General features: G+C 39.1%; 2 protein-coding genes across 6 annotated transcripts in view; both read right to left on the bottom strand.

The window, feature by feature from the left end:
• The window catches only part of Afti (aftiphilin), a 26,831-nt gene extending 20,392 nt beyond the window's left edge, over nucleotides 1–6,439 (bottom strand). For all 4 annotated transcript variants that reach the window (XM_070145112.1, XM_027355712.2, XM_027355713.2 and 1 more), the window contains exons 1-3: nucleotides 6,303–6,439; nucleotides 805–965; nucleotides 1–589 (exon numbers count right to left, since the gene is read on the bottom strand). The exon at nucleotides 1–589 is cut by the window's left edge and continues 1,279 nt beyond it. In XM_070145112.1, coding sequence (XP_070001213.1) covers nucleotides 1–589; nucleotides 805–949 — 734 coding nt within the window. In that variant the 5' untranslated portion in view covers nucleotides 950–965; nucleotides 6,303–6,439. The remainder of the gene's footprint in view (nucleotides 590–804; nucleotides 966–6,302) is intronic.
• A 1,981-nt stretch (nucleotides 6,440–8,420) lies between these two features.
• Nucleotides 8,421–12,500, bottom strand: part of LOC113804833 (glutamate receptor ionotropic, kainate glr-3) — a 16,066-nt gene continuing 11,986 nt past the window's right edge. For both annotated transcript variants that reach the window (XM_070145341.1, XM_070145289.1), the window contains exons 7-9: nucleotides 10,905–11,125; nucleotides 9,859–10,112; nucleotides 8,421–9,523 (exon numbers count right to left, since the gene is read on the bottom strand). In XM_070145341.1, coding sequence (XP_070001442.1) covers nucleotides 9,178–9,523; nucleotides 9,859–10,112; nucleotides 10,905–11,125 — 821 coding nt within the window. In that variant the 3' untranslated portion in view covers nucleotides 8,421–9,177. The remainder of the gene's footprint in view (nucleotides 9,524–9,858; nucleotides 10,113–10,904; nucleotides 11,126–12,500) is intronic.

Consider the following 12,500-nt stretch of genomic DNA (forward strand, 5'->3'; position numbering starts at 1 on the left):
TCTGCACAAAATTCAACTGAAGTAAAATCACCAAACTCATCTGCATCACTAGGAGGCAAACTAGGAGACAGTCTAGTGAAGTCATCATCTAGCACTGTGGTGTCGGCAACATGATCTAAAGGTGGAGGAGTTCCACTCATGGCAAAACTAAGGGGGTCACCAGCTTGACTAGAAGTAGAGCTAAGACCAGTATCTACATACCCATCGGTTTCCTTATTAACTACTACTGAACTTCCTGATGATTGCGGATCTTGCTCGGTTGCAGCACTAACAAAGCTCTGGAAGTCTGCAAAATTATTTGAGCTTTGGTCATTCTTACTGCCCACGGCATGACTGGGTTTATTTTCTGTGATCTTTGAGACATCTGGAACACCAGAGGCAAAATCTTCAAAGATCCGTGCATCAGGCTGTGGCTGTGGTGAAAACTCATTGGGATGATTTGCACTTCCTAACCCTGAATCCTGACTGATGGTATCCTCTCGTGTTCCCTCCACTACCACCGACAATGCCTTCCCTGAGGACCCACCACCAAAGCCTGGGAACTTGGAAGGACTGGCATCAGGTGTAGGGGGTAGTTTATCAGACAGCCCTAGAAGGAAGGGTATTTTTATAAGAACACATTAATAGTTATATCTCGGTCATATTCCAAATCTCAATTAAAACTCATTTTTCTTCAACGTTGAATATTACTGGCACTGAGGATTATAAAGGAGACTCATACAATACTCTTTTAACAATCAAAATTTTCACCGACAAGATAAAATTTCACAACAATCCCCAAATCCACTTTGCAGCACTACTAACCAGTGATATCAAATGAAGAATTATGTGTTGAGAAGTCCCCAAACTCATCGTCGTCTTCCTCCTCTCCTGGACAGGTGACAGTGGGGAGGGAGTCCAGGGGGGGCGGGGACGATGACACCCTTGGAGGAATCATCTGAAAGGCCATATCATCATCCTAAGACCTGTAAGAAAAGGATAAGTTTTCAATTAGAAACACTTTTTCACAACATCAGAGTTCTTCTCACAATCAATTTTTTCTTATATAAAATAAAAACTAAGAAGCGAGTAGTTATCATTGTATATCAGTACACCTATATTACAAAAGATACTTCAGATATTAAGAAAAATTTTGGAAATGAAAATGATTATTTGGAATTCAATAGACAAGATAAACTTTATGTCACATGTTTTTATCTAGACATGCAACAAAGATTAAATCCCAATGTAAAAATACACTGAAAAATCCCTTTCCTTTCTCTGTCCTTCAACAACTTACCCTTATAATCAAGACTAAATTTACTGTGGTACTTCCCCTTCAAATCTACACAAGTTCTATTCTACTAGAGTATAGTTGCCTAATTCCCTAAAATTCTGACCTAAAAAAAGCCCATATAACAAGTATCAGGTGATAACAGCATGACATTTTATTAACTTATAGCCTTTCACACATTGCCTAAATTCTTATTTATTAGTGCCAATACCAACTGTCAATACTTTAACAATTGTAATAACATCCTTTGAATTCTATATATCTATTCTCCACTAGAAAGTACCTTTTTTTCAATTTAAGTGTCACAAATATGCATACAGTAATAGTTTTCGTAAAATGTAAAGTATACTTTATAAAACCAAATACAAATACTTTGGAAAACACACAATTATTGACTGAACAGATTGCAGCTGAGTGCATTTGATATAATATGCAAATCAGCAATACTAAGCAAATATTTTAGTAAACTACAGCCATAAAAAATAAAAAAATAAAATAAAAAGATGTAATGAAAAATCACTTTCTTGTGTATCAGCAGAAATTAGTATCAAACCATGTCTGCATTAATTTCAGTAATTCTTTGGCATACAAGGCACTTCCAGTCAATGCCTCCTCTCAGCATGCTTTGAGAACCTAGTCTGAACAAATTTCGTACCACCACACTAAATTCTAGCCCAAAAGTCTAACATCAAATTAGCCTCACTAAACCTAACCATTTAGCCTAAACCAAAAGCTTTCTAGAATCATGTTTAAAATACATATAAACCTAAAACTTTTCTAGAACCCATCATAAGTGAAAGTTAACTTCAAAGAAGTTACAAAGGATATATTGATCATTTTAAGTCAACCTACAATCCTCAACTATCCTATATCCTGATATCTTTATCTTTCGTCCATTTTGTAAATACAAGACTGTAAAGTTTGGTAAATGTTATAAATATGTCCACCAGCAGGTATGTTACCTAATTCACCAATGCATGAGGAAGACCCCATGCAGAAGAGTAGAACAGAGCAAGTGGCAGTGGGCATTAGGGGAAGTGGAAGGGATGCAGTATTGGTAGCTTTTCTATGATTTGTATTCCACCTGATATAATTTTATCTTAGAATACCCAGTTTTACCTTCATATATATATATGAAACCTATAATCTCTCTCAGCTTCATGGCTCCCCACTTAATCATTTGATCATGCAGTAGGAGCACATGTGAGCACACACATGCTCACACAAGTATGCAAGCAATCTCATACACACATGTATGCATGCAAGTGCACACACACACACGCACACGCACACACACACGCGCGCACACACACACACACACACACACACACACACACACACACACACACACACACACACACACACACACACACACACACACACACACACACACACACACACACACATACACATACACACACACACACACACACACACACACACACACAACTGTATATATGATTAAGTGGATTTTGTTGTGGTTGCCTACGGATACTGCTCATGTATTTTCACAGTGAACCTGCAATCCTTTATAAACTAACTGCTTATGGCTTACATTATCCATATACAGCAGTAGACTGCGTAATGAAAGATTATATTAACATTATTTTGTTGAATATATTTAAGCATTACCAAGACCCTATTTTGGTAGAAAATACCAAGGTGAATGTTAATCAGCTTGGCTGGGGACTGGGAGATTAGAAGTGCAAAGTGTGTTTGGCAACTTGCTTGTCATTAGTTGTACTTGTTATTGTTTCTCTTTCAATTCTTCCTTACTTTTGGAATTGAGTTGAGGAAAAGAAAATTCTGATAAAATGAACTTCAACTTGGATAGTAAGAGGACAATCGAACAATATAGTCTACCTGTAAAGTTTAATGGCAGACCTATTCTCTTGATCTCCATATTTCCATTGCTTTATAGTAATATGGGTGTACTTCTAAATTGTAAATATAATGCCTGAATATCTGTAATCAATTTCCTACATAATATTTCAAACTGGTTTTACTGTGCTAATCAGTCTCTTTAAGTGTTGCATTCTGTAACAGTAAAAACTTTTCCAAGAAAGTTTCTCAAAAGACCATACCCACACAAAATTTTGTAGAGCTTTCACCTACATTGATGAAGAAACTACTTGTGGACTCACACTCAAAAAAAGTTTCCAGTCTGAGATTAGGCATGGACAGATAAGATTTCCTAATCTCAGGAGGGATATTCATCTTTGTTAAGTCAGATCAACAAATCCTGCAAATCACTATGCAAAAATTCTAAATGTTTCAAGGGAATTTATTTCTATTTGTATCATGAAATGCCCCCTCGATGACAGGAGTTGGCTGGGTAAATGTTTATACACTGCAAAGGTTTCCATAATAGGGGTTTCTTTCTTTTAATCATACCAGCTATAATCCTTCTAAATCACTTTGAAATTTGCTGTAATCTACATTTACCTAAGGCCAACTTAATACCAGCTTAAAAATGGTGTACTGTCTGACAATAGCTGCAGTCCTCCATGCAATACTGTAGCTTCTATGCTTTGAGCTCAGGTAAAAGTAAAGAAATCTCAGGTTAACCTTTACGGAATGGACACACTAAGCTAAGGCAAATGAAAGAATATATAAATAAATAAATATAAATATGTAAGTTGTAGTCATTGCTAAAAGATATATAATATGCAGGCATGAATGGCAGTAACACAAATAAAGGAGATTAAACTTCAAAGAGTGGATGCACCAAGTTGGTGCAAATTGATTATGATATTCTTGTAGAGGACAAAAAGTTACAATTTTCAGAACAAGAAATAAGAAATAATTTGCAGACACAAACGGTAACACCAGATATGATGGTAGATCTCAGAACGCACCATTCGCAGCCTAAGTCCACTTGGTGCTCCCGAGTTTGAGCTCCATCTTGCCGTGCTTAACGGGCTGAAGACAATGTTTCTCGGGGGATGTTGGCCATACTCATCAATCCTCCCATCAGGCATTCAGGCAAGCCCAGTCACAGCAACTTATGTTTAAGAAAATTTGTAATGTGGAGTTGAAGACTTTGTCTTTGGTGAGTGCATCCATATAGTAAAGAATTACCATAAGGGGAAATGACTGAGGAAAGCTCAGCTCAAAGCCTAACTCCACTTGGTGCACCTGAATTTCAGCTCTATTTTGCCATGCACACCAAGGTGAGGATAATGTTTAATAGAGGGTGTTGGGGGCAAAGCCCCTACATTAATCCTACCCTTGGGCACTTTGGGCATGCACATTCATGGCAATTTAGATTTACAGCTATATGCTTAAAGGAAGTGTGGGATACATTCATTGCAGCACAAAATCCTTTACAAAAAAAAAGAAAAAAAAAATAATAATAATAAAATAATAATAATAAAATAAATAAATAAACAAATAAAAGGGTCAAAGTAACACAAAAGCATATGAAAATTATTTTCTTGCAACTGTCAATTTTTGTAGCTGTGTAAGTGCTTCCTACAAATGTGAGGATTTTGGCACAAGAAAATTGTGTTAGAAACTGATTTGCATCACACAATTTTATTAAGCACATGGGCTTTAGACTGGTGAGTGTCTCTAATGTTAGGATTTACCAAATCTCAACCATATATCTTCTGGCAAGACAGCATGTCAACCTTCCAGGCAATTTATCCTCAGTCCAAGTCCTATTGCCTAATATATGTATTCCTATCCAGAACAACTTTTGTAACTTCTTTTACTACAGCAAACTTAATCAGTGCACAAAATACACATATCAACTAATTGGAGGAATACTGGTTACAACAGTACCCCGCTTAAATACTTGTGAGCCAGATTGGAATGTTTGCAAATTGCGTGGCTGATGACAACTACTTTTCGTAAAGCTGGACATCTGGAAGATATAAACATGTACATATTACCTCTGGTAATTCTTTTCAGTACGGATGCACTCGCCAAAGACTAAGTCCCCCAACTCCAGGTCACAAAATTAATTCAACAATTTAAGTTGCTGTGATTGGGCGTGCCCAAAGAGGAGGGGGTTGATGAGGGGGTTCTGCTCCCAACATCCCCCTGGAAACATTGTCTTCACTTTGTATACATTGCAAAATAGAACAAACTTGGGAGGACCAAGTCGACTGAAGCTGTGAGGAGTACTTTCCGCAAACAATTTCCTTTAACGTTCATGTCTGCGGATCACTTCTCGTACCAATGACTACAACTTCATGTCCACTACAAGAATATCAACTTTACCTTAGGGTATCCATACCATAAAGTTTAACCATTAACTTTCACAAATTTTGAACATAAACTTTCTGGACAATAAATTTTGCTTTGTAATCTAAAAGTTTAAACATTATTGTGATTCATCTGGCCTTTGTATTTGTATTTGCACAATGCCACCCGCGCCATTTCCCATACAAACTTTCCTGTCGGGCTTCTGAGTCTAATGCATGACCTCCCAAATTCAAAAATATTTTACAAATATATAAATGTGTCAATAACTGGCTAAAAACTCAGGTGTCAAGAAAAAAGTCACTGAACTAGTCATTTGCATAAGCCTCTACCCATTACTAAACATGTAATGCATAAATTCAATGACACTGAAAAAATAGTAATATTTTAAATTTTTACACAGTACTAAATAAACAAAGAGAAAAAATATCAATTCATGTTATTCCTAATTAAGAATCAGAAGAAAGGAATTTTCACAATCAAAAATATCACCAGAGGTCACACATAATAATCTATTTACACATTTTGTGTAAGGTGTGACTAAAAACATTACATAAAATTACAGTCGAGGGTATAAGTACGAATTCCAATCCATAAGGTATTTAAGACACTCGCGTTTTTTTACAAGCAATGTAATAAGCTTTATTATGGTTCTACGACACTCGTAGATGTGACTCATTTCCCACCCCCAATCTGTCAATATTCGTAATTCATTCAATTTCTTACAAATTCGTGGTTACAGACACACACCAGGCTGTGGTTTAAGACCCTGTTCCATCCCATTTACAGAAAACTTTTCAAATTCTTGTGTACTACGTACCGAGTGAAGGTAATGAGTGACAAGAGACACATAAACACTTTTCTCTGTGCCAGCTGTTTTCGCCCGCGATCCGTTCCGCGTTCCGGGTGTCTTCTTTCTATACTGCGTTCCGTTCCCAAGTCCAGATGTTTTCTTTCTACCTCAATATTATGGAGTTTAAGATGAAAATATTTTATTATAGAATATTATTGTTATACACTTTCATTTTCCTGGTGATATCCGTCTCCTTATTCTGTAAATTTTGGAGGTATATCCACTGGAATTCCCTGGAATGGTGATGTGTGAAACGCAATGGTGGACAAAACGTAACGCAGGACAAATCCATGGTATATAGACAAAATGTATACGGGACATTAACACGATATATACTTGATTTGAGTAAAATGCAGCTTGTTTATATAACTCGCTATTTCAGAGTGAATTACATAACAGCTCACAGCGAAAACTATTTATGAATAATTGTATTTTATTCTACGAGCTAAGGTCAAGTAGCTAAATATGGTGACGATTCTTTTATTCTTCACAGATACAATGGCATGCTCTAAAATGTATGCAACTGAAAGACGTCCCAGAACCAAAAACTAAACAGAAACATTATTATATTACAGCGTTACGCCTGAACAACGGTTGAAACCTGGACGCGGAACAAATTGTTAGTAGCGAACAACCCCAGACAGCAAATACGTATTTTAACTGGATTTTTCTGGCTCTCGTACTGACAAAGGCCGGATGCTATATTCTTCCTTATTGTCAAGGTCTCTACCTAATACTATTTAGTAATTATATAGCATAGCTGTAGAAAGAGAGGGAGAGAGAGAGAGAGAGAGAGAGAGAGAGAGAGAGAGAGAGAGAGAGAGAGAGAGAGAGAGAGAGAGAGAGAGAGAGAGAGAGAGAGAGAGAGAATAAAGATATAGATAGATACATAAAGATAGATAAATAGACAGAAGGCAGAGAGAGAGAGAGAGAGAGAGAGATTTTGAGAGAGAGATAATAAAGAGATAGATAGATAGACACACACACACACACACACACACACACACAGAGAGAAAGTGAGAGAGAGAGTGAGAGTGAGAGAGAGAGAGAGAGAGAGAGAGAGAGAGAGAGAGAGAGAGAGAGAGAGTGAGAGAGAGAGAAAGGGAGAGAGAGAGGAAGAGAAAAAAAAGAGAGAGAGGGGGGAGGGATATATATATATATATATATATATATATATATATATATATATATATATATATATATATATATATAGAGAGAGAGAGAGAGAGAGAGAGAGAGAGAGAGAGAGAGAAGAGAGAGAGAGAGAGAGAGAGAGAGAGAGAGAGAGAGAGAGAGAGAGAGAGAGAGAGAGAGAGAAAGAGAGAGAGAGAGAGAGAGAGAGAGAGAGAGAGAGAGAGAGAGAGAGAGAGAGAGAGAGAGAGAGAGAAGCAGAAATAGAGACAAACAGAGAGACAAGCCGCGCGAGAGAGAATTAAGAACAGGAAGCGAAACAACAGCACCGAGCTCTCTTACTGCTTCATACTGGATACACTTTAGCTGCTGACTCCGAAGCGAATTCTATTTGCTACACATATTGATAGGCCTACAGCCACGACTTACCACCGCGTCTTAACACCTCGCTGCCTCCACTGAATTAAGCCTATACTATATATGCCTCATCCCTTATCTTTCTTATCCAGTTTTCTAATCTTCAAACAAGATACTCCTCGAACTGTTTGAGCTTTTGAGTCGATCTCTGGCAGGTAGTTTACAATTCGCGGAGGAACACAGTGGCATCATCACTCACACACGCAAACACACTTCAACGTATATATAAATGCATATATCTACATATATATATATGTATATATATATATATATATATATATATATATATATATATATATATATATATATATATATATATGCAGGGGGTACGGGTGCCTCCCCGTGCCACCATGGAAGCCCCGCCTCTGACATATGCTTGCACACACATACACACGTACGCAAACACACCCATACATATGCAGATGTGTGTATGTTAATGTGTACGCGTTGTATCAATTTATTTGTCATATTCTTTGATATTTATGAAATTAATAAAAAATGAATGATAGTTTTCCAAGGATGGCAATGAGACAGCAGTATATGATATAGTTTATTATATCAGATTTTCAGAAAAATCTGATGGTAGGTTCCTGGACGTCCTGTAGATTTTACAACTGATATGAATTTTACATCCAGCGCACTTAAGGTTAATAAGTCTATTTACTGTTACTGCAAGAACACTTATAAAGGTTCTCTCTGAAGGTTTAATACATATAAGTGTAGATTTGAAAAAAAAAAAAATAATGTCTTGTATCAGTGGACAAATTAAAAATGAAATTCCGAGGAAAATGAAACCTTTTGCGTCATAGCAATGGTAAATATTACTAAATTTATTTGAGGATAAACATGCCATGTCAACTACCGATAATCCAGCATAGAGGTTATTTATTAATATGCTTCTGTCTGTGTAAGTACTCAGTGTTGGAGCTTACGAAGAGATATAATAAATGTAGTATTATGTTCAGTACTATTTTAGGAGAGTGTTTACATACAATATGAATTACTGGTGAAGAAAGTTGGAACAGCCACGGAAGTACTAGGGAAAATTACGATCTATGTAGTGTGTGCCATCGCATAAATCTAAACTTTTATTGTACAATAAGATCAATCATTCTTAGATTTACAATTGATACGTTAGAATTACAAATGTTTCAACCACTGTGCAAGACAAGAGTGATTCCGATATCATTTACTTTATCAATTATTCTTTATAGAACGAGTATACTCTACCCAACAGCAACGATAGACAAAACTTAGTTTCTATATTTTATATACATCTTCCCCCAGCAGACTTTTATGACCCCGTGGGTACGAGACCGCCATAGTCATTGGCATACTTAGGGTCAGGAATCACGAGGAAATGTTTACGCGCTCTCTCAGCAGCTGTTCGTGTACCTCCCCGGATGTACAAACTCTTGGTTTCCCTGTTTATCCGGGATTTGAATCTTCTTCCGATTATTTTTTCGGTTATGAGGAAGAAGGAGGCCAGCCCTAAGCCTACTAGGAGGATGAGGAAGGCGGTGGCCGTCTGAACGAAGCCTAGTTCGGTGAAGTGGGACGGGTCTTCGCAAGGAGTGCCTCGCCCCCACCACTTCTTGTTGAGGCGGTCCAGCACCCCCGAGTCGCTCATTAGCGACAGTCTGCAGGTGGGAAAGCAATCATGAATAAATCACATTGGGGTTTAGAGTAACCTAAGAGACGTACCTCTGGATCAGTATTGGCATCCTTGCCTTTATTTTTACGGTGTTCCTTATAAGGGATAATATGCAACGTGAAACTAAATCCCGTCCTTGAGGACAAGGGCGGGATTTTTAATCAATATTATGTGTTCTCCTGGCATGAAAAAGAGAACTTGCACGTAACTTCCTTACAACATAAGTAACTTCCTTACACAACCACATACAATACATGTTTTTTCTCGTCATACATACAAACCAACCGCTCTTGACCTCTCCGCCGCAAAGTCCACACTTACTCCGCATCGATGACCCAAGCGAAGGGCAAGTTCTTCATGTACCCGAGGTGACCGTAGCTCTTGAAGAGGTTGACGTGTATCTCGCGAATGGAACAGTTGTCCCTGAGCATGAATCGCATGATGGGACTGTCCGTGAAGAAGACATAATTCGAAGTCAGCATGCGGTGGATGCCCTCGTCCTCCGAACTCACGTAGAGGCCTGGATCAGCTGAGAGGAGCTTCATCAGCGTTCGGTACTCGGTCCCTTGCGCGTCCTGTTGGGGTGGGGAGGTGGGGTGTGTGTGTGGGGGGGGGGGGGGTAAACGGTTAGATATTGGTTTTTGGTTTTCATTGGTTGGTAGATACGGTGCAAAAGAAGGGTAACGGGGAGCCTTGGCAATGAGATGGGAGGGAAGGGAGAGAGAGAGAGAGAGAGAGAGAGAGAGAGAGAGAGAGAGAGAGAGAGAGAGAGAGAGAGAGAGAGAGAGAGAGAGAGAGAGAGAGAGAGAGAGAATTGAGAGTTGAGAGTTGAGAGTTGAGAGATGAGAGATGAGAGATGAGAGAGGGATAGAGAAAAAGAGAGGGATAGAGAAAAAAGAGAGGGATAGAGAGAAAAAGAGAGAGAGAGAGAGAGAGAGAGAAAAGAAGAGAGAGAGAGAGAGAGAGAGAGAGAGAGAGAGAGAGAGAGAGAGAGAACTGAGAGAGAGAGAGAGAGAGAGAGGAGAGATGAGAGAGGAGAGAAGAGAGAAGAAAGAAGAGGGGAGAGGAGACGAGAAGAGAGAGGGATAGAGAAAAAAGAGGGATTGAGAGAAAAAATAAAGTAGAGAGAGAGAGATAGAGAGAGAGAGAGAGAGAGAGAGAGAGAGAGAGAGAGAGAGAGAGAGAGAGAGAGAGAGAGAGAGAGAGAGAGAGAGAGAGAGAAGAGAGAGAGAGGGGGGGGAAGATGAGAGAGGAGAAGAGAGGAGAGACAGAGACAGACAGAGGAAAAGAGATAGAGAGAAAAAAAAAGAAAAATCATCACAGAAGTTCATTCCCACGCAAAAATGAGCTCACTAACCCCTACATACCTTGACGAACTCCTCTATGGCGGTGCCCTTCGATATCCCAATCTCCCAGCTCGGGTAGACGTCCACGGCGCCCATGAGGGAGGTGAAAGGCGGGCCCTCGGTGCTCACGGTGAGGGCGGAGGTGAGGCCGGCGGTGTAGGAGGCGTACAGGATAACGCAGGCGAACCAGAAGACGCAGAAGACAGCTCGGCCTCGGTAAGTGTGGGGCGTCGAGGGAACGCCTGAGGGACAGAAGGAGGTCGAGGCGGAGTCGCGCGTGGAGGAGGACATGACAGAGCACGGGCGGAGAGACAGGTAGGTGCTTGGAGGACATGACAGAGCAGGGGCGGAGACTGGAGGACATGACAAAGCAGGGGCGAGGGGACGGGTAGGTGCCTGGAGGACATGACAAAGCAGGGTCGGGGAGACAGGTAGGTGCCTAGAGGACATGACATAAGGCAGAGACGAAGGGACAGTTAGGTGCTTGCATAAAAGCACAATTTATGGGGAGGAGGGAATTGGTGTACTGAGATATTAAAAAACAACAATAACAAGGATTGGAGAGTTTAGGAATAACTAGTGATTGGGCCCTGCTTTAAAAGCATAACGAGATAGTAGTGTATGTATGGAATGCAAATTATGATAAATGAGAGGGTAGGCCATGTAGCGAATAAAAATGAGGACAGAAGAGTGGAGAGGCTTTGTGGGGAACACGAAGGTAAATTAGGGATAACAAAATGCATTCAAGTATTGTAACGTGTTTGTGGTTTGTAAGCAGAGCATAAGTAGCGACGCGTGAGAACTTTGACAGCGTATTGATTTTCATATTGTATTCTGTTCTTGTTTTATGTTTTGTTTTCTTTCCAGTGTCTATTAAAGATAAAAAGAACGAGAAATATTAGATATTCTAAAAAGTATGAGTGTGTGTGTGTGATGTGTTTGTGTGTGTGTGTACATGTGGAAGTACGTGTGTGCGTGTGTATGTGTATATTTGTGCACGTGTGTAAACGTATATCTGCGCGCATGTACAATACGTCAATCTATCTATTCACTTATTCTCTCCTTTATTATTTTTCTCTTTCTTTGTACTTTTTTCGTCTTCTTTCAAAGGGAAGATAAAGCACATTGGTAAATAAGTGAGAAATCAATACCGAAGCACAACGCGTGTTTCTCAATGCTAAATCACCGTTACCAGATACAGTGGCAAGTGAAATGAATATTATAGCCAGAAGCGTCTCGTCCCCTTTCAATGGTGCATTCGCGATGGCTGTGCTAAATCACCGACGCATTTTGAAAGTTAAATGTAGAATCGGGAAACGTTAGAAAACAAAACATGTTTACGGTTTAAATAAGAGGAAAAAGACGGAAGAAAACAAAACATGCTTACGGTTTAAATAAGAGGAAAAAGACGGGAAACATTAGAAAACAAAACATGTTTACGGTTTAAATAAGAGGAAAAAGACGGGAAACATTAGAAAACAAAACATGTTTACGGTTTAAATAAGAGGAAAAAGACGGAAGAAAACAAAACATGCTTACGGTTTAAATAAGAGGAAAAAGACGGGAAACATTAGAAAACAAAACATGTTTACGGTTTAAATAAGAGGGAAAAGACGG

This window comes from Penaeus vannamei, chromosome 1 (assembly GCF_042767895.1).
Source record: "Penaeus vannamei isolate JL-2024 chromosome 1, ASM4276789v1, whole genome shotgun sequence".
Taxonomy (NCBI): domain Eukaryota; kingdom Metazoa; phylum Arthropoda; class Malacostraca; order Decapoda; family Penaeidae; genus Penaeus; species Penaeus vannamei.